Genomic DNA, 25,470 nt, shown 5'->3' with positions numbered 1-25,470 from the left:
ACCCGAGTTTTCTACGTTGGAGTTCCCAGGCACCTGTCCTGAAGTGACCCAGTGGTGACGCTACGCGATGCAGTTCTCCAGGCACCCACAGAGGCAGGTGTTCCCTGACCTTTCTGATGTGAGACCTTCCCAGGGAATGAGGCTTCCCAGAACAGGCTAGACGGACACCCGTGTTTCACACAAATAAATGCTCGCTGAAGGAGCGACCGGCACCATTTCTTCATGTTTGGACTGACGGGACTGACAGCGGTGGGGCTCGGTGCTTCGACGTGCACCTGGCCATCCCTCAGCACATGGTCACTCCCACCTTCCTCTACGGGCTCGGACGTAACAGGACCCAAGCAAGTTGCTGTAAGCGCTGACCATCAGTTGGAGGCGGTGCTGTCATGAAGGAAATAAGCCCTCACTGGCTTTTAAAGTTAGGAACAGTCAGCAAAAAGACAAAGTAAATGTTCAGATGTTGCTACCGGGATGGGCTTTGTTCACTGGAAGTTAACAAGTTACATTTAACTGGAAAAGGGAAAACTGACAGATCTTTTTAGGTTATTACAGAACATTACCAGAACACTTGTCTTAATCGCTTTTTTTTCTGGTAAGTAGAGCGTCACGCAGCTCTTTGTTCCCCACGCTGTCTGAGAGCAGGCAAAGTAAAAACCTTACATAACTGTAATGAACCATTTCCATGTCAAATCACAATTTGGTTTAAAAGGAGTGCCATTCAGAGCGTAACTAGGCACTGAAATAGTTATTTTTGTTATAAAGAACTAAAAATCAAGCCCAATAATACACGGAGCGGAAGAATGTAAGAGCAGGCCTAGCACAAACAACAGGATCCAGGTATGCTTCCAGTGATATTTCCTATCTGGGGACAAATTTTTTAACTGCTAACTCGGCTGAAAATGCCTTGTTGGAAGCAGTGATACCTTAATGAGATTAGGGACAGCTCACCTAGCAAGATCTTGCAGGGCTGAATAGTCGGTTTAAAGAAGGACTACTGCAGCAAAACCATCCTCCAAGCCAGAAAAAATCCACTCTAAGTTTCACACTACTCTTAAGTACTACACCTACTCTTAAATGCAGTGTGAACTGGGAGTGTTAGGTGCAGGCTAATCCACAGGTACAGAAAACAGCACATTTTGAGCCAACCACACTTCTGTGTCTGCCCAAGTGATGTGCCCAGAGGCTCCTTTATTTTCCACAGATTTGTAGTGTTTTCCTTGAACAAGACTTCATCTCAGTTCTAAGAGATTCTGAGTCTTCAGACCAAAGAGAAACCCCTTCTTTCTTGGAGCGGATTTGATACAGGGGATAGGAAAAGGCCCTACAAGAGGGGCTTTGCTGCGTTTGATTGTGATGAGTCAAGAGGAATCGCTGATGGATGAGCAGATGGGAGGGAACACGTGCCTAGATAGAAGGTCTGGAAGAGTGGAGGTGTGGTACCTATTTTGGGAATCTCACAGAAAGCAGGTGAACACTAGAAAAGGGCAAATATCATAGTTGTTTTTAAAAATGGGGGGAAAGGAGCTGGAGAACTATAGTTATCTTCACTTTCCGAACAGTAAATCTGGAACAAATCATTAAGGTTTCTTTGTAGGTGGCTAGAAAAGGAAAAAAGGGTATGGATAACAGCAACACGGGTGTGTTTAGCAATGCCAAACCAGCCCAGTTTCCCACTGTGACAGTTGAACAGATGGGTGGATGACCAACGGTAGGTGTCGTATAATCCTGATTTTCACGTAGCCTTGATACGTTCTTCTATGACAGTCTCATACAGAAGGTAAGGAAATGGAGTCTTGGTGAAAATGTAAGTACTGCCTAAATAGAACGAGGTTAAGTTCAGAGAGACTGCAAATACTTCTTGGAGAAGATCCAAATTCAAACTTGCCTCGATTTGAACAAAAGAGGTAATATTCAATAACAAATGCGAGGTGCTACATGTAGGCAGAAATAATTACCGGCAGAAATACAGAATCGAGGTCAACTGATCAGATATCATGTCATTAAAAAACGAGTCTGGTTGTTGCATACCCTTCCGTGAACACGAACCGGTGTGTCACCGTCGCACCTGGACCCATAAGCAGGAACAAAACCTACGAGATGCCTGAATGCATCCTTTTTGTCTCAGCCAGTGCTACCAGACAGTGCCCCTCAAGGAAGGTAAAGACCGTGCTGCCAGAAATAAAAGGCAAAAAAAAAAGAGTGCCAGGGCTGATGGGGAGAAACAAGGCCGTGTAGGCTAGCAGAGGGCCGGGAGAGGGACACGTGTAACTGCCTTCCAGTAACATGAAACGTTGCTGCAGAGAGGAATGGGGTCTGTCCGCCATGTCCCCGGCGTGCAGAACAGAAATCAGCGGGCTTACGCTGCAGCAGGGCAGAGCCAGGCGAAAGGTTAAGAAAATCTTTCCACTGCTAAGAAAGCACTGGGATAGCTTGCTGGAGAAACGGGATTTGCCCAGCGGTGGGTTGAAAGCACAGCTCAGCCCTCTTGGGAATGGCCTGCAGTCTGATGCTGGAGTGGGAGCAGGACTGCCTAGACAATCTCTCCCTCTCTCTACCAGCCCTGTTTTCTTGTGACTGCGAAGCTGTACTCCGGAAATTTTCATGGGGTTGTGTTAAAACGCGGACAAATGTCAATGCCAAATGCCTCAAAACCCCTTGGTCTCTGTATGTTAGCTGAACTCTGAGGCACGAAAGGCCCATCTTCAGCATCTTGACAGCTCAGCAGGTCTACGTGTTGGACTAATTAATGATTAATGCTGAGTATTTCTCACTGATGCATGAAGGCAGATTAGTTTTCATGGGTCATTTCAGTCAGCAGGACCCGTCCTTTGATGTGCAGTCCCAATTAAAAGTTACATCGCTTTGTGCCCAAGGAAAACCACCTTAGAATCCCAACAGGTTGTTTTTTTGTCAGATAAAGGAAGTAAGTATTTTTAATGCCTTACACTGATAGCAGCAAGAATACCTACTCCTCGTTGCTAGCACGCACTTCAGAGAGGTCTGGTATTGCGTCAGAGTATTTTATTAGCTAAAACCTGTTCACTGATGTTTTGCTCTTTGGTGGAAATACGTCGCTAGTGCTGGAGAGCGTTTGGGTGGAACAGGTGTCGGTTTGATGATTAAGCAGCTCGCGTGGAATACAAGAGACCCACGTGAAATTCTTCCTCAACTGGCACACAGCCCTGAGCTGTGCTTTTCCCCTTCCCAGTGGGTCCTGCAGCCACCAAGACACAGGGTCTGTTTCTGCAGCCGTCTGAATACGAGGCACTCGTTCATCCCTCCGTTCCAAGAGGTACATCTCTAGGAGATAGCTGCCCCATCTCAAAACAGCTACTTAGTGCCACTTAAAGCATCTGCTGAGGATACGCGGGACTTAGATTCAAACTCTGAAGAGTCAAAATACCTCAGTCAAATGCAAACAAGCAGCACTGGTGTCTTTTCTGGTTTGTGAGACTGAATCTTGCTTTTCTTTCACATCTCTCTTACTCATCTGAAGTACTAGCAGTGATGTATATCTGTTGTTGGAAAGCCATTCAGCATTCCATATAGAAAGTTTAATTCACCCGTGGAGGGGGAAGAAGGAAAGAAGTTCTGGGGTGATGGGAAGGTTGGGAAATGCAGGAGAGGAGGGAAATAGGACAGATGAGATGACAAAGCCTGAAGAATACCCAAGATTTAAAGAGGCAGGAAGGGTAGGAAAAAGGGAAGAATAAAATATAAGGAGTGCAGGTGCAGGATTTAGCCTGGCTAATTCAGATGGTCTAAACTGTATTTGGAATGGAGAAGCCTTGTATAGCATCCTTCCTGCATGCCTCAAAGTTTCCTATACAACCGACAGGGAGAGGTAGGCACCTTGAGAATAAAGACCTCCCAAAGGAATACTGTGTTCCGTAAGTAAGGTTATCAGGATCTCCCTCTGGAGCCAAAGACACTCGACTCTTTCCATTAGTAAAGAGACCTTGTTCACTTAGCTAGGTAATTTGTTCTGCGGGCTCCTAACACACAGATTTCAGTATGCTGGCTCCTACACAAGGTCACAACAGGACGGGGAAATAAAATCTGAGAGAAGTGGGAAACTAGATTTAGAGTCTGCAGCGTGGGAGGCCTCTGGTAGAAATCACAGCTTCGTAGTCCTGTGGTGGACTGAACCTCTCTCTGAACTTTCCTGATCATCTGATTGAAAGGCAGACAAATGGTAGTCCAAAGGGTGCCCCTGCCACCACCTCTTCAGATTTCAGCTTGGTGTCAGAAGCTGGTTTCACAGACAGCACAAGGGATTTTGATCTGTGGTCACCACGTGAAAGTCTTGTGTAAATGATCATTATCACAAGATCCTTTGCACATCGTAACCGAGCAGATGCCGAGTCGGATTTCACCACAGGGCCAAATCTGTAATCACTACAGGAATTGGCATTCTGAATAAGGCCACCAACACAGGCATTCAGATTTGGGCTTATGGCTTTTAATTAAATCATGGAAATAAACCCAAATGATTTCTCACTAGACATAATGACTATTGGCAGCGGGAGAAAAAGTATTAATGCATTGGGTGGTTGAGCGTCAAGCGATGGCTGCGTGAACAGCCAGTTTGAATCTGTCGTATTCAGTGACCCCAGGATCTAGTTCCATTTAAAAAGCTGATAACTAGTTATTTGCCATTGTGCACTGGAAAATCTTTGACTTGGCAATATTAACTAAGACTACTCTGTGTAATATCACAATAAACTGTATCTTCCTACTTCTGAATTTAATGTCAGTAATGTGAAAAGAATCAAAGCACCTGTACCAACAGCCTCCCTTAAATGGTGACTTCAGGCTTGACATGAGCCATTGTCACAGAGGAGAAAGTTCTAGGAATGCAGAACAAAAAGATCAGTGTTTCATGACTGACTCTCTTGGTTCACAGAAATCATCTGCATTTGTCTCAGTAACTCTCAGCCTCATTCTAAATCTTACCTGAAAATGTTTCTATGTTTTCTTCAGTGTATCATGTTCTCACACTCCCTCTCTTCATCATTTCAATCTGTAAGGGCCCTGTGAGGTTCTCGGGGGAACTGTACAAGACCTTACTCTTCTGGCAGAGCTCATCATCTCTTGAAAGACCAGAAGGAACAGAAAAGTGCAAGCACTATTTAGGAGTGAGTCACAGCTCCCATCGATGCAGTTACGAAAGGCACTGGTACACCCTAATTTACGATTTTGTGCAGGCACTAACAGTATGTATGGAAAAAATTACCATCTGGAGATAAGGTCAGAAGAAAATGAGACGTTTCAGAAAGCGGGGAAAGAATGTCCCCAGCACTGCAGTTTGGTAGTTGTTTAATGTCATGTTGTAACTGGAACTAAAACTTACACTGTTGTTGTGTAGAAAAAAATATATGTGGATTATATCATTGTAGGCAGCAGAGTTTCCAGAGTAGGCTCAGGGTCAAGTGTGAACTGAGCCATTACTTTAGAAATCTGAAGAACTAAGTACATCTCCCACCCCTCCACCTACCCCATCAATACAGTTTTAACAAGTTTTAGCTACATTCCCATTTTTTCCTTATGACTCCCATTCCCCAGCTGAGTCTTACTGACATTTCAGGCTAAGTGGAGGATTAGCTGAGATTCCATAGTCAGGAATGATTGGTATGTGCATAACAACATGCATCAGTTACACATAAGCGTGGAAGGTCACAGATACGCATGGGTGCTTTGCTAGACAGGTGTATTGGTGAACCTCATAAGTTAATAAACCTTGCATGTGTGGGCATTTTCTTTCTGTGACACTACCTTAAGTTTTAAAATACAGACTAATGCGAACAAAAGAAGGCTTCCTTCCCCACCAACCTGTATCTGAAACACCACCAGATGAGCATCCAGCGCATTCTTCGCTGGGAGGGCTTCGAATCGCAGTTTAATCTGTCTCTTCTTCTCAGCTACCTTCAGCTTCAGAAACCTGATCTTGTCATCCATGGCTTGCATCTCAATGTCTCCACTTCTGCACAACAGCTCTTGCATGTTTATCTTCTCATGTAAAAGACACAGTTCTTCTTCTCGATCTCTGAGCAGAAGACCACTGCAATAAGCCCAAAATGAAAAGGTGAAATTTAAAAAAACCCAACTCCTACTCAATGTATTCCATTCAAGAACCAAACTGGTGACCTTGAAAGATAGCAGTGACCTGGGAGAACGTATGAAGTTTTGCAAACATTATTTTAATATTCTGACAGTATTTTAAATAGGTAACAAAACAATTCTGATGTGAAAATCAGCGAACAAGCAATTGCAAAGATTATTCTGGTCTCATAATTTTAAAAGCTCTTCTGGCCTTCTGCAGCATTAGTTTAAAAATGGATTAACACGATCAGGGAGCTTTACATCATCTGCATCTTTGTACCGTATGTGCAGTGTTCCCAACTAGGAGCGCTCGCAAGCTGAAAGGAACCGTTGCTTCGTGAATGTCAAAAGGAAACCCTAGGTTACAGCAAGTTGCCATGTATACCTCTCATTTTGTTGCCGAAGAGCCCTCTCGTATTTTTTGCGTAGCTGCGCGGTTTCCTCTTCGACGCGGGTGACCGTCCTGGTAAGCCTCTCAAGGTCCAGACACTGCTGCGTTTTCTTTTCTTTCATCTCATGCATGATTCGTGCAAATTGGTAATAATCACTTTTGAGGCTCTCTTTAATTGCTGTATTATTTTTATTCTTCAGATGCTGCTTCTGCAGTTGTCTTTAAGAGACCAGAAAATTAGGAAAATTTTTAGTCCTTTCCATTTGAAAGCAATTTCAGCAATTAAAAGCAGAGCTTAAGCTAATTCCTCAAGTACACAAAGGACCTTCTATGTCACACTGGTTCAGAGAAGAGACCTGGATTACGGCCCAAGAAAAATGCTGTACATGGAGCACTGCACTACAGCGCTTTTCTTCTCCACCGGGCAGCCCAAGGGGCCATAAGAAATAAAGTTCAAGAGCAGAGGCATAAACTGTGGTGCAAAGTCTTAATGTGTAGAGATCATAGAAACATAGAATCACAGACTGGTTGGGGTTGGAAGGGACCTTAAAGATCATCCAGTTCCAACCCCCCTGCCATGGGCAGGGACACCTTCCACTAGACCAGGTTGCTCAAAGCCTCATCCAGCCTGGCCTTGAACACTTCCAGGGATGGGGCATCCACAGCTTCTCTGGGCAACCTGTATCCTGCCCTTCTATTTAAAGAGTGATATTTAAATAATTCTGTGCTTGCAATTTAAAAGTCTCCAAGTTTATTGTTTATAAAACAACATATCACAGCATTCACACAAGAAAGAAAATTATCAGTTTCCCTGTTTGACAGATGAGAAAAAAAATCACAAAGGTTAGCGAGGAGACTACGTTATAGACCCATAAAAATGAAGAACAGAACTCATTGTGTCTCGTAACCTTGCTGGCACTAGTTGATGGTCCCTCACTTAAAGACAGGTTCTTGTTGCCACACAGGTCATTCCCTTGCTCACGACATGGAACTCGGATTGTGGTAAGTATCGCTTCTTGATGAAGACACTGCTTTATCCGCACTGGGGAGACACGGGAACATACAAAAGCGGTAGTGAAAGGAGAAGCTTAGTCTCCTGTTAAAGTACAGAACCGCAGATGAAATCCTGCCGCCCTTCGCGGGCTCCCTCCTTAAACTGCTGAGTTACCCTGTGCGGAGCAGCGAGCTTCCTTCTGGTTTTCTCCCCCCGCCTGTGAGTGAACACTTGGAACACTTGTGGAACACTTGTGGAACTTGTGGAACACTTGTGAGTTAGTTCCACAGGGGATTACTGAATTGAACCACACTTTTGGAAAGCAGCTCTCCGGCTGAAAGCCTGCAGAAATGCAGAGTGTTATTCAATGTTTTCTGAAAAACCTTTGTCTGTGTTCTCCAACCTGTGAAGGTTGCAGTTAAGTCAGTGATATTACGATACTATGTCTACTACTGGGATTAAAAGTATCTTCCATAGGGAAGAGTTACTAAAAATTCAGTGCCTCTTGGTAGTTTTAAATCTAGGTTTGCAGAGATCAAAATGTCTGTAGGATCTGTACTGGAGTAAGGTCATCTATAATAATTAGGTATTTCTGATTCTAGACAATGCAGATCTGCCTTTAGCCTTTTTTTTCCCTCCTTTCATCAGTAATTGACTGTGAAGGCCTCAAAAAATTTACCACAAAATGTTAGCCTGTGCATGTTGACAAAAATCACTTAAATCACTGAAGTCCCACCTCTTTTCTAGCTACCTCCAGCATGACTTTGAAATCAAGCTGCCTGGAGATTCGCCATGCCCTTGAAGTGAATGCATCCTGAAAGCATTCTTTGGTCTGGTTGTGCCGTTTTTTTTAGCACGGAAGACCAAATTTTTGGGAAAATCTGATTATTTTTGAAGTACTACTTGGCTGTGCTGTTTTGCATACGTGGTTAACTATTCACTACCTTCCCATTTTACCAACTACTGACTTCAGAGACACTGCCATTCTCTCTATATTGCGGAATATCAACACCAGGATGACAGAAAGATATCTCCACTAAATAATGGTCTAGGAAAAAATAGTCAGAGGCAACAACCATTCTGCCTCATCCTCTTTGTTGTGAATGTAACCTTTCCTTTTGACTAGCATTGCCTGGAAATTGAAACCGTGCTTTGTTTTATCTGAAATAAATATCCAATTGACTTAAATTTGAGTTTGAACCAAGAAACCCTCTTTGTCCTAATTTAGTAATTAGACAGTCGCATTACTAGCTCGTGACTCATTCAATGGTACCATGCATCAGTCCATTATGGAATTGTATATGTATTGGACCTCTTTTTTCCTAAGGACAGCAAGTAGGAGTACAACAGTGTTTTTCATACTGAGTGAAACAACATGATAATGCAGATGCTGGAGGGTCAAGAACTGTGATACAAAGGAAATGCAGTGACACTTTATCCCTTCAAAGGATGGGAAAGTGAGGGAGGAGCCAGACAAACTTTAGGAATGCGTTGTGATGCCCAAGCTAATTGCGCAGTGTTAGGGTGTAAGAAATTGGAAGAGATTACGTAAGGGTGTAAATGTCTGTCTTTGAATCAGGTTTTAAAAATCAGGATAATAACCATCAGGGATGATACAGGCATAGTTGAAGCTGGACTGGATTTTCTTTTAAGATTCTCATCTTACATTTCTGTAAGTGTGATCTATAGCTTACTTAAAACTCACCTTTCTTTGCTTATAACAGTATCCCTTAGATTTTCTATTTCATTTCCTAGCATTTTTACACATTTTTTAATTTCACTTGCTTTCTGCTGAGCAGCATGCACCAAATTCAGACATTTATTCCTTTCATTTTGGATAACATCATACATTTTAGCAAAGCCTTGGAGCCTGAAGAAATGACAAGTATGAAAGAAAACTATCAGAATTTTATGCATACATTACTTGGATAGAAATTGCTTTAAAAGACAGTTTTTAGCTAATGTTTGTTATTGTTATTTTCTTACTGGTTTTGGACTTCTCTTTTCCTCTTTTTATATCCTCTTATTTCAAGATCCTTCCTTTTTATTTCTTTAATAACATTTTGGAGTTGTATCTGAAATTTAAATAGAATTCACTTTAGGTATATCAAAGAAATGTCTTCAAAGAAATGACTAACAGCTATTCCTCTTACACAAGGAAAAGGCAGCAGGACAAGAATACTCTAAGAACTTAGGACAATGAAATGCTTTGATTGTAGCAACATTAAAGAACACACTTTTTCTATGTATATTCAGCTTACAATGACTGTTATTAATGTAGATAATTTGATGCTGCATCTTAAAATGCTTGGCCCCTTGCACCCGGGGTTCTGTTTCTACTGATCAGCCTCTTGGTTCCATCACTATATACTTATTTGGCATATGCACTGTGGGAATTGCACCTTTTCAAATAAAATACCTTTTTTTTACTCTTTTCTGGCTTCCAAGCAATCACTGATGATTGAGTAGAATGTTAAACTTACATTCTGTTAGGGCTCTGGGCCTTTTGGTTTCAGGTGTGTTCAGTCCTTAATAGCCCGTGTCATTAACCTCGAACGAACAGGCCTTTTCTCACCTCCCACTGGTTCTGGAGGAGATTGGTATTCGAAAGAGCTGGTGGATGTTGGGTTGCAACTCTGGGCATGTTTGTGTGTTCATTAATTTGTACTGTCTATTTTTTTATCTCTAGGAAATCATTTTTGTTGAAGGTGCAAGGTTGGTTTATTCAGACAAAGATTCCCAAAGTGGTAGAAGGGTAGCTTATCTGATTTATTTGAATGCACACATACACTGGGGAAGCAGAAATAGTTTGTTCCTATATAGCAACTTGGTATTTAGTATATACTGTGCAATATCCCAGCACATACATTATACTATAATGCCAGCAAAATGCAGGCAGAAAACACAGTGACTACTCATTGGGAAAGGTTTACTTTCCCTCTTTCTTCAAATTAATACAATGATTTATGCCTTGAAATATAGCAGGAAAATAAAAATAAAAATGGCTGCCTTTCCTCAGAATGAGGGGCAGTTCTGTTTATCTCCTAATGGCCATATATTTGGAAAATAAAACACACAGTTGTACTTCTGAGGATCTCAGTTGAGGCCATCTGCTTTTCTGCCTCTTTCTTTCAAAACTGGTCATCTTATTCTGTAGACCTGAGAGAAAATATCCTTTCAAATACCTTGTTTCAGTTGTGCCATGACATTTTAATGTGGTTGCACTGCACCATAAATTGCCAATAAAACACCACGGCATAGTAAGCTCCCTGTGTTGGGGTGGAACTTAAAGTGGGAAATGAGAGTCCATGAGGCTCCCTTCACTAGTAACTCAGTTTGTCCCTACACCATCTTTGACTTTTAAAGAGGCTTCCAATTGTATGAGATAATTTTTACCTGGGCTTTCTGAACATCCCTGGATTTCTGTTCCCTCTCTTCAACTTTGAGCCAAGTCAGATGTGCAAGTCTGGATAACTCATTTCTGCATTTTTCCTGCTCTTTGAAAAGCCAGCGTTCTTCAGCGATGCATTCTTCTAACGTCTGGGCATCCATATCTGATATCATTTCCTAAAGAAAATGAAATTCAATTCCTTATGCATCAGTGCATCAGCGTTGGCAAAGTCAAAGTTGGAAATGCTTTGGGTTTATCAATATTTGAGTGATTATAGGGCTGGAGCACCTCTCCTGTGGGGACAGGCTGAGAGAGTTGGGCTTGTTCAGCCTGGAGAAGAGAAGGCTCCAGGGAGACCTTATAGCACCTCCCAGTACCTGAAGGGGCTACAAGGAAGCTGGGGGGGACATTTTACAGGGCCTGTAGTGACAGGACAAGGGGTAACGGGTTTAAATTGAAAGTGGGGAGGTTTAGATTAGATATCAGGAAGAAGTTCTTCCCGGAGAGGGTGGTGAGGCACTGGAACAGGTTGCCCAGAGAAGCTGTGGATGCCCCATCCCTGGAAGTGTTCAAGGCCAGGCTGGATGAGGCTTTGAGCAACCTAGTCTAGTGGAAGGTGTCCCTGCCCATGGCAGGGGGGTTGGAACTGGATGGTCTTTAAGGTCCCTTCCAACCCAAACCCTTCCATGATTCTATCTGCAAAGTAAACATATATACAGGCTATGTGGATTTAAAACAAAATAAAATACTGCTTTAAAATACCAGCTGAAACACCATGCACCATCCCTATTTGAAAATAGTCAAAACCAAGTCAAAATACTTGATCACCTAGCAGCATTTCTGTCCCTCAGTCTAGCCTGTCTTTCAGCTACTGCCCGTTGGGTGGAACGGCTCCCTGTGGCCACATCAGCTCTAAGTGTTTACTCTCAGGCCTTGACATGTCTGTGCGACACAGTGGAAGACACTGAGCTCGCACATTAAGGGACCAAATACCAAAAGCCATTTAAAACAGAGCAAAGTATCTAGGCACCTAGGGTTGTTGGAGATCCAGGCAGTGCAGTCGGTGAACTCTAAGGAGCTATGTGTTCTACCCACTGCAGGCTAAGCTCTTCAGGAGGAGGTGAACGGGGGTTTCCTAGGCTCTGCTGACGACGTGACTGGATTGTTATTGACTGTCGTGGTACATGGGATACCTGGCCCATACAGAAGTAGTGACCTGTAGATACTGAACCTGTATGTATGTATTCAAACACAAGCTGAATCCCCCCGATAATGCTAACAAATTCAAAGACAGCATAACAAAGAAATGGATATAAGGGTAGGGAGATAAGGAGGTATGATCTTAAGAAGAGGGTGTATCTGAAATACATTGCTCCTTATAAATTCATTTATATAGTGGCAAGTACTAATACTGTTGTGACTGAAACACCTGGTTTTCCACACTCTGTGACTGGGCTGAGTGCCGACATCCGCAAACGGATGAGCGATAATGTATAAATGCTGAACTCTCCTTGTTTCAACAAGCCACTGTGCCATATCCAAAGGAAGTTTATATCCATCGTATTTCTAGCTGTAATGTAGCTAAGGATAATCAGAAAGACTTAACCTAGAAAGTAAATTTGCTTTCTGCCTCCCAATATGTGACCAGTAATGCCAAAACATGTTTTTAAAATATGACAAACAAGTGTCCTTTAAAATTGAAGAAATACTGTCACATATTTTCTCACCAGAAACCTGCAGCTAGAACCCCCCGTCATTTTTCCTTCAAACAGCCCCTTTATTCTCATGATTGAAAGGCAGTTTACAGTAAAGCAGTGTGAGAAAGCAGATCTCAGCACCTGTTCAGCTAAACTTCGCTTGGCCATCTCAATTTCCTTCTGCATTTCTCGTCGTCTTTCTAATAATCCTTCATTACTTTTAGGGATGGCTTCTGCCTACAAAATTAAACCAAGAACACTCAGTGATGCAAACAAAAGATGTGAAAAACGTAAAATGCAGATAATCCATTTGAAGTAATTACAAGCATTAAGAAATCGATTTTTTGTTACAACAGCTAGTCCAAGATTCCTCATTGAGTTCCTAGGCAACATATCCCAGTGTCTCAATTTTGTCTTTTAAGAATTTAAGCACTAAACTACACAAAGCCCAGTTTAAGTACTGAATTGATAAGGGTTGTGGTTTTCAGCAACTGAACCGTCATTAAAAAAATGAAGCACAAAGAGCGACTATGCAAAGAGGTCACCTAAACTGACAAGATTTTATGAGTGAAATTCTGACCTTACTGAAGGACAAAAATAGCTTTAACACTGATTTTAATCGGGGAAGTATATCATATCTCTGTAGGTTTGATATAATAGTTTTTGCTTTTAGTTATTAGAGTAAGATTTTTCCTCCTTAAGCTCTAGAAAGCCAAAACCAACAAGACAAACAGGTATGTATTATTCTCTTCTCATACATTATGGGAAAATTTGTTTATTCAGTCAGATTTGAAATTGAAGTGTGTGAAGGAAGACACATTAGAAACTACTTTCTGATTAAAATACATCTGAACAATCCCACTACAACCACTTGCGTGATGTAACTCATACGGCAAAAGGCCGTGTGGCCTCACAGTGACTGCCTTCATGTAGCAACCCCTTATGGGTGTAAGAAAGAAAGAAACACGGCAGGGTAACGCTGCAGGCCTATGTTGCCTGTCTGTAAGTGCAGATCTGGACTTCATACAGGTGGGAAAAGAATGACACTGAGCAAGACATCTGGAAACTATTCGGCTACATTTGGGCCTACAGGGAAGCTGGAGGGGACTTTTTACAAGGGCCTCTAGTGACAGGACAAGGGGTAATGGGTTTAAATTGAAAGTGGGGAGGTTTAGATTAGATATCAGGATGAAATTCTTCACAGAGAGGGTGGTGAGGCACTGGAACAGGTTGCCCAGAGAAGCTGTGGATGCCCCATCCCTGGAAGTGTTCAAGGCCAGGCTGGATGAGGCCTTGAGCAACCTGGTCTAGTGGAAGGTGTCCCTGCCCATGGCAGGGGTTGGAACTAGATGGTCTTTAAGGTCCCTTCCAACCCAAACCATTCTATGATTCTATGATTCTGTGATTCTACATGCAGCCCTGTGGTATCTTTCTCAGCTCTCAAGCCGATGTTAGAGTTCCAAAAACTACACCTCACTGTAGCCAGTGAGTTGCTTTGCACTTACGGTTTTCAATTCTGTGATAATATTATAAAATTAGATATTGTTTCCTTGCATTAAGAGAGGGAAAGAAGAGGCACAGTAAAGGTCAACATTTGGAGTTACTCTGGTTTCAGCTGTCAACTCAAAGACAAATATGGCTTGACTGAGGTTTGCTAAAGGGTCAATAAAACCTATTTGAAGCAAGTGGCGTTCACTCTCATGGAAGGAGCAAACACGGTCTTTCTGTGGAGCATGTATTAGTTACCACTTCTGCTGTGTGTAAGGCTGTAGTGGCTGTAAGTAGGCATTTCCACATTTTCAACATGGGATTCTAAAGATGCCATCAAGTTCTTGAGTCTAAAGGTAGAAAGCTCATATAAACATCTTTAATCTACGAAGGATTTTTGTTCACATAAGACATGACTAAACTTAGGAGCTTTTGGCAGCCTGCGTTGGCCTGGCTGAAGAGGAGGCGTGCGTGGAGAGGGACGGCAGTTCTGCTCTGGCCTGGCTGTAGCCGGAGCAGCCAGTTCTCTTTCACACAGAATGTCAGCGTTTAGCAATAGCTGACCTTTCACAACTTACTAAGAAGAGAAACATATTTGAAGGAAGTGTTCCTGTAATTTCCTTATTCCACAAGCCAGTTGTTCTGCACTTAGCATGTGATTCATAGTAAGAGAAATATGGGGAAACACACTGCCCTGGTGCTGCTTCTGCAATCCCATTTTTATACCAGCAATTAATTCTTGCCATTTTTTTCACTTGGAATCACATGGAATAAATATAAATCTGGCTTCATAAGCAGTTAAGGGAACTTTATTTTAAATATTTAAACTTTTCCTAGGTGTGCTCCTAAGTCTTCCAAATTAAAATAGTCTCCAGAGAGCCAAAGCCAAGCAAAACCAGGCTTGCCACTTCTAGGCTTTCTACTCCAGTACCGCCTGTGAACTGACCCTGCTGCAGAGGAGAGGTGGTTTCACATCTGCTCTTCTGAAAGACCCAAGAAAGGAATCAGAGAAAACACACAGCATGGGGAAGATGGGTTAAAACAACTATATTGCTATGGCCTGTTTGCGTTAGGGTAATGTCCTGCAACTCCTGGAGTAAAATGCTGCAGAGAATTCCGCTTCTACCTCTGCCGGCATTCCCTCGCCCATCCCCAGGATGCTGCTGCTTGCAAGACACATACAAGCCCACAGGATACCCTGGTGTTCACACTGCAGGAATCCTCTGCAGTGCAACTTAACCTTTACGGGTCTCATTACAGGTCTCTTGCCCTTTCACACAGTGTAGAAGAGTTGGCTTTGGATCTCACCCGAGACAGTGAACTCTGACCACAGCTGTCGGTGAGTTAGGGCATTTGATTTTAGGATTACATGTTTTTGAACAATTATGACTCTCTCTCCAGGAATATTTCTTCAATAGGAACACAGGAAAAAAGTAATTTCCCAGATTCCCTTAGCTGACACTGAACAGAAACTCAATATGAGCTTTAAGATCAAAGTCTGGAATATGAGGCAGCCCTTTAATCAATATTTCAGGAAATTCAACCTAAAACTCTTTGTGTAGTTAGAGATTTTTCCTCCTTCCTCCCAAGTGGGCTTATATTACTAGGCAATTAATACACATGTGAATTCAGGAGGAATTTCAGGGGAGACAGAAAAATATTCTATTTAATAATATTACATATTATTGAGTAACGGTCAGAGTTTAAACAGCAAAGCTAAGTATGCGTGGGTTCTGATATCATATTTTACAAAACTTTACAGTGATGTAAATAAGACTTTTTTTCTGCCCTGCATTGCTTAGAAGGACCAAGAAGAATTTCAAGGGCACTATGTCAAGGTAGGAAACGTCAAGTCCCATGAAAAAATATTCACCTGACTAAGCAAGATTCATTTTATAAGACTGACTTACAATTTAGACTAATGAGGGAGCTAGCATAGGAGAAAAGCTTAAGGAAGAGAGAATGGAAGAACAAGTGATGATAGGAAGAGAATATGAAAGTTATAAAGTAAATTTTTAAGAAATAATTGGAAGGAGAAAAGAAAGGAAATGCTTTGAGTAGACAAGCACCATGAGACTGCCCTTTAAAATCAGCATAGTAGAAGGCACAAATAAAACAGGAGAGAGTAATTCAGTATGGGAAGAGGAATGTGTGAAATACTAATGCAGGGCGGAAATGAGGAAGGTGAAATTTGAGTGGAAACAAAGAGAACGTAGGGAATTATTTCATATTATTTAATGCCAAGCTTTATACAGTGCTAGTTTCCTGCCCACTTAAACCAGTCTTCTCCCCTTCCCCTTCTTAAGACCACTCAAAAGATTTCATAGACAGATTTCGCACAAGAAACTTTAGAATCCTGAGGATCAACGCGTTCATACAGACCTCTAATTTGAGTCTTTTATGCTGCGCCTTATCTTGTTCCAAGAAATCATAAATCATATGCAGTTGTAACTCCATCTTTTTTAAATTTCTCAGTTCTCTATCTTTCTGTGTTTGTTTGTGAATGAGAATATCATGTTGCTTCTTTTTCTCCAGGACACATTTTTTCCCTACAGAGATAGACACAGAATTTTAGAAACAGGCAACTCGACCAAGACATGTATGCGAACAGGCATAACCATTTTAATGGATTTTGAGTACTACATCACCCTGGCTGAGCATCAAGATAAACTCATAAGCTAGTGACACAAATTACCTAAAAAGGGAGCAATTTTATAATGTTAATCAATGATAATATTTCTGACAATGTCAGTGAGGTTTCACAGCCTGTACTAAATATGCTAAAAAATCCAGAGAAACTATTACTTATAAAAAGAAGAAAACACATCTTTTAGAATTAAGGAATATTTACATTTACTTCACTCAAACATTTCGATTTAAAGTGCTACTATCCTTTAATATAAAGTTTTAAAGGCAAAAAGTATTGTTGCTGAGCTTATGGCCACGATTACAACTAGACATCTTCCTTCAAGTGTTCCAAAGAAGGAAACACTTCCTTCTTTGTGTTCCAAAGAAGGAATCACTTGAAGTTTGAAATCAACCTAACAGTTTATTTTACTTTACCGAGTATATATAAGCTCGTGATTCAAGGGAATAATAAAGAGATGAGTAACCAGTCGTCACTGAAACTGAGGAGTTTGTGGGTGCAGAAACCTACGGTCCTCATTTGAAAAAGAAAATACATATTTTTTTTCTTGCTCAATTTACTTTCTGTGGGTTACACAGGGAAAAAAAAAAAATCACTGGAACCTTCTAAAAGAGTAAAATCCAGTTTCACTCTCCCAGGATATTATCAAATGAACATGCTCTTTGATGTTCTTCTTCAAGCCAGAACCCAAGAGTTTCTATAAACATCTCTGAAGTCAAACCCAAGCCTTTCTGGTCTGCATTGGTTGCTGTATCGGTAAACATAAGCAATACAAAAAAAAAAAAAAAAAAAAGCAATAGATCTTTGAGAACAGAGAACTGTTCACTCATAATACATGGCTTATGTCTCCTACTCTAACCTGTCTGATAGGATCGCTGATTCCTTCTCTCTGCTGATTTCTAGAAATTTCGTCAAAGTAATGCATTCTCGTTCTTTGCTTTCTAGCAAAATTTGTTTCCCATCCAATTCAGTCATGACATCTTCTCTTTCTTGCAAAATCTCTTCAGTCCTTTCATCAATGGCTTTCAGGGTACCATTCAACTCTTCTATTTGCTCATTAAGGGCTTCTTTCTTCTTCTCTGCATCACTGGGGATACATTTTAACAACAAAGTAGTGATTCATACTTCCACATGCATATTTAAATGGCAAAAGGTAAATTGTCGTGGACATGCAAAATCATTAGCATTAGCACAACTATCTACATTATATGTTTGAAAGCAGACTACATTACAGTGATAATCTCCAAATGCCTGTAAAATTGCAAATAGCCAGGGGACTAAGAGGGAGCTCAGCACCAGGACAGTATTAAAAAGAGTTCTAGTAAACTGATTTATGTCAACATTATTAGGTCCATGGGTGTGACACTTCTAAATATTATTCCCAAGACTGGAAATTCTGGTTAGTTCATTTTGTGATGTGACACATTTTATAAAGACTCATTAAAATAGTTCATTGACAGCAATGTACTAGGTTTTTAAACTGCTTCTCTGCAACACTATTGGAAAAACTTGTTATGATGGCAGAGTTGCATGAACAGCAGTGAGGAAAACGCAGAAGCAAACCATTACACAAGTTTTAAAACTGAGAAATCTATCCTAGTCAAACAATTTCTGTATGACAAATAGGGGCTGCAGGCAGGAGACACCAAACCTCCAGTGGGACACGGTGCCTGGCTAGGGTACAAAAAGCACTGTTCATCCGGAGGGCAATTGGACTGCCAGGATCTGAGCCACCTGGCTGAAACTGTACAGCGCTAATTAGGTTTTGCAGAAAGCATCATGTGTCATGCTTCAGGGGTGAAAAAACCCAGCTACACGGAACAGAGAAGGAAAAGGCTGGCTACTGGCTTACGTTTTCCGCGCTGAAATATTAGAGATCAGAATTCACATCAAGAGCTCACAGCAAAGCACGTCTGACCAAATAAATGGTACAGAAGTGTCAAGGGAGAACGATTCCTGAGCTCAGGCCAGAGCGTTAGCAGTGAAAGCTGCTAGTTTCACTGAGGCCAGTAGAGATAAGCTAATCCACAGCCACTGAGGACTAGAAGCTGTAAAAAAGCCTAATCACTAGATTACATGGTAACATAGTTTTCCATTAAAAATCTAGTAAGTAGATCTGATATATAGTAACACAACGCAGTAAGATGGTTAAACAATTTTTGACCAAGCTTTGTTCTAACTTTTTCTTTGTTATGCCGAAAATTAAAAGGTTTCACTGCATAAACTATATATTTCAGTACAGTGCATGGATTTTAAGTGCATTATAGATGACCTTTTAAATGTTGATCTTAATTTTAATCAACAACCAGACTCAACCATCTCTGTAACAAACGGTCAAACATACTTAGGTGTATATGATTATCTATTAAAAGCATACATTTTTTTCCGATTCATCTTCTCAAGTTCTTTTCTTAGTTGTGGTGGAACACCAAGGATCTGAACTAGCTCATCCTAGTGACAAAGCAGAAAGGTTACATTGACAGCCTCGAAATCTGGTGAGATTTTACAGAAGTAACATTCACCTAGAACTGCTGTGAAAATGGGCAAGAAACATATTTTTTAATTACTTGAGCCTATCCAAGGGAATTGCAGCTGCTAGTTGTGAAACTAAACATTATGATATTTACCATTTCATTATGTCTGCAAGATAAAAATTATGCTTGACTATTATTACTATATCTGATTATGTTATCTCTACTGTGGAAAGGAAAGTGGCAAAGGTCTGGGTACGTTGTTTAATTCTCAGCATAAATCTGCATTAACTTGGATCCTAGAGCAGTCTGCAATAACACAACATAGCAAACATGTCATTATAAATAACTTTTTTAATCAAACCGATGGCTATTAGTATTTCCTCAAGGAGTAATAACGCATATGGCACAGCAGCATGTTTTTTGCTTATTGAGAAATGATGTAATATGTAATGTAATTCCGTCTAATGAAATTGGAATGTCAAACAACATCCAGAAGATTCACCATTTCCTCGGACAAACGCATGTACCCGTATAAACATACATGCACACACACACACAGAGGTATACATACAAACAATTAATTTTGTGTTACTTTTAAATTAGCCTGCTTCTCCAGAAGCTTTTCCATTTCTTTCTGGTCTATTAACATCAGCTTTTGCTTGGACAAAACATCTTCCTTTATTGCATTAATTTCTGCTTTTCTCTGGATTGCTTCTTTGCAGAGCTCATCACAGTTTTCTTTCAACTGTTTAATTTTCTTATCTGCTTCCTTTAAAAATGAAGTAAAAGATCAGATAATTTTTACTTTCCCTTTTACATTTTGCAGATTACAGAATCATTAACACTGAATGATGATAACATTTTTTACAACAGCTATGAAACTTTTTTTTTTTTACCAGCTACTTGTTTCTTTTATCAATAACAACAAAACCACCCATATCCATCAGGATTTGTGACTGCAAATGTATTTTCCATACTCACATCCTAGAACCAGAATCCTGCAGCTGTCTTTACATGCTGTATCCATTTGCTGAATAAAGATTTTCTTGAGTAAACTTAAGAAAATCCAGATCTTTTCTAAATCACCACTTGCCCTAGAATTACCACACCTGAATGATACAGTATAGCCTCTTGATTTTTCTGTGTATTCCAGATTTTAAGAAACTCTAGAGCTACACACTGTGAAAACATTTTCATTGATGCTTTTATGTTAGGTGACAGAACATAAACCATGGCTTTTCTCATGTTTCATACTTACCCTTTGTTTTGGAATTCTTTCATATTCATTTTCCAGAAGCCTTTTTTCTTCTTGCAAACTGCAAAAGAACCAAAACAGAGCTGAGTACATTACCAATATGCCCAACGATAAAACATGTGGAAGCCTATCTTGTGTTAGACTAAAACGTATGGTGAAATGTTATCAGGGACACGGGAAAGATGTCCAAAATTAAAGGCAAGCTGCTGATTGGTAACTGGAGGTCCTGAAAGACAGGCTGTACGTATGCAGTTTTTTTCTACAGTGCACATTTCTAAACATTTGAACCTGGTTCTTCTTAGTCTTACCACCTCCTGCAGGGATGCCTTTACGCCTCATTCACCCTTGTCTTTAAACTAGCAGAGTATAATGGGTCAGAAGGCACCCTACGCCCACAGTTCCAACCTCAGGAAACAAAATTTTAGTGTGCAACTGAGGCAAAAGGAAAGAGTAGGTGAGTTACAAATATCCACAGAAACATCACACATCAAAGAAAGTGCAGTTGCTAGTGAGAAACTTCCTTCTTCCACTGAGTGCTTGCTCACACGCACATTCATGCTGTACACAACTGTGGGTGAAGCTCCTCAAATCTGAACCGGCTTCCTCCGGAAAAAAATCCTGAAAAGTGTCAGGGGATATCGCCTAAGTCAACGGGGTATAGTAGAAAACTGAATAGAATAGCCATGGTGATATTAACTTATTGCCAAAACTACGTTGCAATTTCATTTCAGGCAACAATAGAGACAGATGCTGAAGGAGGGCAAAAGGAGGAAAGGAAAAAATAGGAAAGCTCTTAGATTTTCTGGGTGGATTCTTAGTCATGCTGCTCTGAGAAGGGTGAAGGAGTGACTACAAAAGTGAAGCTGAACCGACAGGCTTGTTAGGTTTACAAAAGGGAGATTTTTGGTGGCAGGTACGTAAACACTGCCAATTAAAAAAATCAGCCCTAGTGAAGAAATGCGCCAATACACCCACAGTGCGTGCACGGAATAATTCTGCACCTGTAGGAGGTAGATGGGCTACAGCAATCTGCGTGCCATCACAACCAAACTGGACTTAAGTCCTTGTGATTGGGAACAAGGAGGCTGGTTCTTGCAATGTAAGAAACCTTTCAGCAGCAGCCTGACTTTGTGCGGTGGTGGTTCACGTTTCAGAGGATGGTGGACATGGGGTGAGAGATCAGTCTCCTAGCAACCAGTCTCATGGAGGATCCTCCCTAGGATCTTGTGCTCAAATCTTTACCAGTACTGATTTAAGGTTCTCCTACCCCAAACAAACTGTTTCTTGAGTTTTGCTCCTCCAACCAAAGGAGCAAACTTTATACTTGGAAGACTCAGGTGACTATCCAGTCAAGGAAAGAAAACAGCCACAGAAGAGAAGTGGGTTGGTGGTATTGTAATCCCCCCCACCCCAAAAAAAAAAAACTCATGAAGAACAAGCTCTGGCTCAGACAAAGAGCAAAGACTAAATAAAGGCACAGAGTAGATGTTGTTGATTTACAGCATGTATGCATATTTGTATGGGCAGAATACTAGTATGCCTCTACGTGGACATCACAACAGACCCTACTAAAAAGCCTATCCCCATCTTTCTTATAAGCCTGTTTGAAGTACTGAAAGGCCACAACAAGGTCTCCCCAAAGCCTTCTCTCCTCTGGGTTGAACAGCCCCAGTTCTCTCAGCTTGTCGTCACAGGAGAGGTGCTCCAGCCTTCTGATCATTTTTGTGGACCTCCTCTGGACTTGCTCCAATAGGTCCATGGCTTTCCTGTGCTGAGAACCCCACAGCTTTGGTCTGCTCATGTGTACTTAAGCTACAACTGAGTTCTAATATATTGTGTTGGAATGCCATGCGGGTCAAACACAGTGTTTTCACCTACCAACAGGTTGTCTAAAAGTATAAATAAGTTAATAAGGGCATGGGACTGGCCTAATCACACTAATTATAATGAATGTCCACTCTGCACAAATACCCATAAATGTTTGACTGCCACAAAAAATGATTAAATTAGTCCTGTGCAAACTGATTAAAGAGGTACTGCATTGCTCGTCATCAGTCTGCGTTGTGCCCTCTTTAATATCATGCCAGACCATCAAAGAGCAATCGCAAAAATCAGGACGGAGAGTGAAGTTGACACTGTTTTTCTTTTGTCACATTCCTCAGTCATGAGGACAGATTCCTGTGGAGCCATTCCAGTTTCACAACAAAGACTTTTCCAACCAGCTGAAGTAAAATGATTTGAACACCTCATTTTCTGTGCCATAAACAAAGGCAACACTGAAGGGCAAGCACCTTAAGAGCTGGCAGACCAACTGCTCCAGCACAAAAACAGTGAAGGTGTGAAAAGAAAAAGGGGGTAGAAGAAAGAAGTTAAATCTCTCCTTTTTGAATGACACCTTTGGCCATATCCAGAAGTTAGACAGGTACCCCTGTGCTAACATCACCAGGCTTCCTTACTGTTAGGGATATGAACAGCAACCACCAAAGGGCAAGTCATCTGACATCCCAGGTACCTATTTTAGGAAGGGATAAGTTACTGGTTGATTATAACATATTTCTCTCCATTGCCTCTAAAGGCAGACCAGGAAGGTGAACTCAGTTTAGGAAATCAAAAAAGATTCTTCAAAGATTTTAAGCTCAGTTGCTGATTTAATAGCTTACGTACACAGAAGCTTAATGTAAGGTAAGCAAAGAAAATCTGGTATTTCCATTTAGCATTTGAATCTTGTAATCCACGAGATACGGTCATCAGCATCCTGACTGCCTATAAAAGACTTAGACATCAATCACAACAACAAACAATAGAGCTGCAACTGGCATTAGGCATTCATAATTCCCATTGTTTTATAGCCCTTCTTCAATTAATGTATTTTTCAACATCATGTGGTTTTTATTATTATCATCATATCTATAACATCATAATGAAAAGATGAAAGTCTTAAGTTCAAGCATTAATGTTTGCAAAAGTTTCTCATGTTGCCTAACCCCCAACTTACGGGGGTTGGAATTAGATGATCTTTAAGGTCCCTTCCAACCCAAACCATTCTATGATTTTCATGAAGCTTAATAGCAGTACTGTACATGAAAAGCTATCATGGATGCAGACGTAATGAGTTAAAGAAAAGCACTCGGAAAATTGGACCATTAATGAAAATGCATTCCAGACTTTTCCCTGAGAGATGGCTACAGCTGCAAACTGACACAGAAATAAAAAACTTAAGTCAGAGAGATTAAGAAATGTAGCGGTAGTTGTCCACAGAGGTCCATTTCAGTTCCTCAGCTCACAAAATAACCCAAATATCATTATCATTGCAAATCCCAACATACATGGAAGTGAAGTCCTTCAGCTACTCTGACACATAGCTGGGATTGCTGAGGAATCCATCAAAAGTGCTCAGCAGCTCACAACTAAAATCTAGTGACCACAAGTAGAAGACATCACAGCTGATAAGCTGCCAGAATGAGATTCCTGTAAGGCTCTTAGCTGTAATTAGTGTGTATGTGCTGGGGAGCACAGTCACAAGACTAGTCAATGACAACTTCAGCTGTAACTCAATTTATTCTATTTATGACTTGTGATTCTTTACTAGAGAAACTATGGACAAAAGCTTAACTTTTCACTTTATAATTATTGAGTGACTAACCCTGAAATAATTACAAGCATTGAAATAATTTTCCATATTTGCAATGCTCCTACATGTACAAACTGGGTTTTGCAATCCTGACTTGCATGCAACAGCACATCGTACCTCAGTGAACAGTCATTTTGCTACCTGCACAAATAGGGCTGTAGGTTGGACCCAGGCTTTAAAATAAAATTGTTATCAAGAGTCAGGCACCTTTAACCTCACAAACTCTCATTATAGATAATTTCATTACAAGTTTTTGCTTAAAGGTATAGTTAAATGATAAATTAATTTAGATGATAAATATAGTATCTCTCAGTAATGAACTTTTGTTGATATGATCATCTGGTAAAGAAAAGCAGCTCTTCTTTATTGTGTCTCACAGACCAGGGCTCTAAGCTTCACATGGACATTGAAATGAAAAGTTTCCTCAAGCTAGAACAAATCCTTGCTTATCACACTGATCCTTTCCTTGTCCTTGTGCTCATGTGATTTTTCAGTCTCTGTTCTTACTTACTGAGGCATGTTCTGTCCCAGCTACACGAAGAAACTTCATGCCTCTGAATGCAATTGTACCAGAACTGGATCCCTGTTTTTCCTCTTACTTTATTCCACTTGCCTAATAGTTTTTGAGAGGAAGAAAACTCCTGGAGTCAGCTCTGACTTTGGGGCAGTGACCCAAACGTTATAACCTCAGTCAAGTCCTTGGAGCGGTTGTTCCTGTGCTAGGCACACACACTAGCAACGAACCCCATACAACCATACAGCAGAGGAGAAATGCAAACTAGAGAGGGAGGGATGCACTGACAGTGGGGGTACACCAACACCCATGCAATCATTCTCAGTGTGACCTCCCTGACAGCTAAAGTGCACCGGAGATGCTTCGGAATACCTCAGGTACCTGCTCAGGCTATTAAAAAAGTGATAAAATTTCTGAACACCTGCTCATACTACAGTACTGAAAGCAATGTCAGTTTACTCTTGGAATGTTGGATACTCATTGGAACAATAAAGAATTAAAACAGAAGAAGTACCACCTTCAACTGTTGGAAAAGATACCTGATGTGGAAAAAAATGTGTACAGAGGCAAGCAAATAGGAAATGAAATATGGAAAAGAGAACATAGAACAGTAAGGGACCTTGAGACAAAAAATAACTTTGCTAATGTTATGTTTGTATGACTTCAAGAGAAAAAGTTCACTGTTGTCAGATGTGAATCGGAGCGAAAAGGGTGCCAAGTGCTATCAGAGAGAGTTGAGGCAGGAAGTCAAGGCAGCAGAGACAGAGATGCTTCGGAGAAAGCAAGGCTCACAGAAACAGGGAAGCAGACCTGCAGAGGCGCACTCTCGCTTCCAGCTCAGCAGTATTTCTGAGTAGGCAAGTTTCAAGACTTCTAAGAAAAGGAT

At 41.0% G+C, this 25,470-nt stretch overlaps 1 protein-coding gene across 1 annotated transcript in view; it reads right to left on the bottom strand.

The window, feature by feature from the left end:
- Window positions 1–25,470, bottom strand: part of CCDC146 (coiled-coil domain containing 146) — a gene marked incomplete at its 5' end in the record, with an annotated part of 66,709 nt that overhangs the window by 6,053 nt on the left and 35,186 nt on the right. Inside the window, 12 exons of the mRNA XM_010156170.1 lie at window positions 5,833–6,061; window positions 6,488–6,712; window positions 9,193–9,357; window positions 9,474–9,562; window positions 10,884–11,054; window positions 12,717–12,812; window positions 16,446–16,612; window positions 16,712–16,716; window positions 17,570–17,797; window positions 19,088–19,161; window positions 19,777–19,946; window positions 20,439–20,500. Of these exons, the coding sequence (XP_010154472.1) occupies window positions 5,833–6,061; window positions 6,488–6,712; window positions 9,193–9,357; window positions 9,474–9,562; window positions 10,884–11,054; window positions 12,717–12,812; window positions 16,446–16,612; window positions 16,712–16,716; window positions 17,570–17,797; window positions 19,088–19,161; window positions 19,777–19,946; window positions 20,439–20,500 (1,681 nt within the window). The remainder of the gene's footprint in view (window positions 1–5,832; window positions 6,062–6,487; window positions 6,713–9,192; window positions 9,358–9,473; window positions 9,563–10,883; window positions 11,055–12,716; window positions 12,813–16,445; window positions 16,613–16,711; window positions 16,717–17,569; window positions 17,798–19,087; window positions 19,162–19,776; window positions 19,947–20,438; window positions 20,501–25,470) is intronic.

This window comes from Eurypyga helias, unplaced genomic scaffold (genome assembly GCF_000690775.1).
Source record: "Eurypyga helias isolate BGI_N326 unplaced genomic scaffold, ASM69077v1 scaffold11427, whole genome shotgun sequence".
NCBI classification, from domain to species: domain Eukaryota; kingdom Metazoa; phylum Chordata; class Aves; order Eurypygiformes; family Eurypygidae; genus Eurypyga; species Eurypyga helias.
This window is presented reverse-complemented; position numbering and strand designations above follow the sequence as displayed.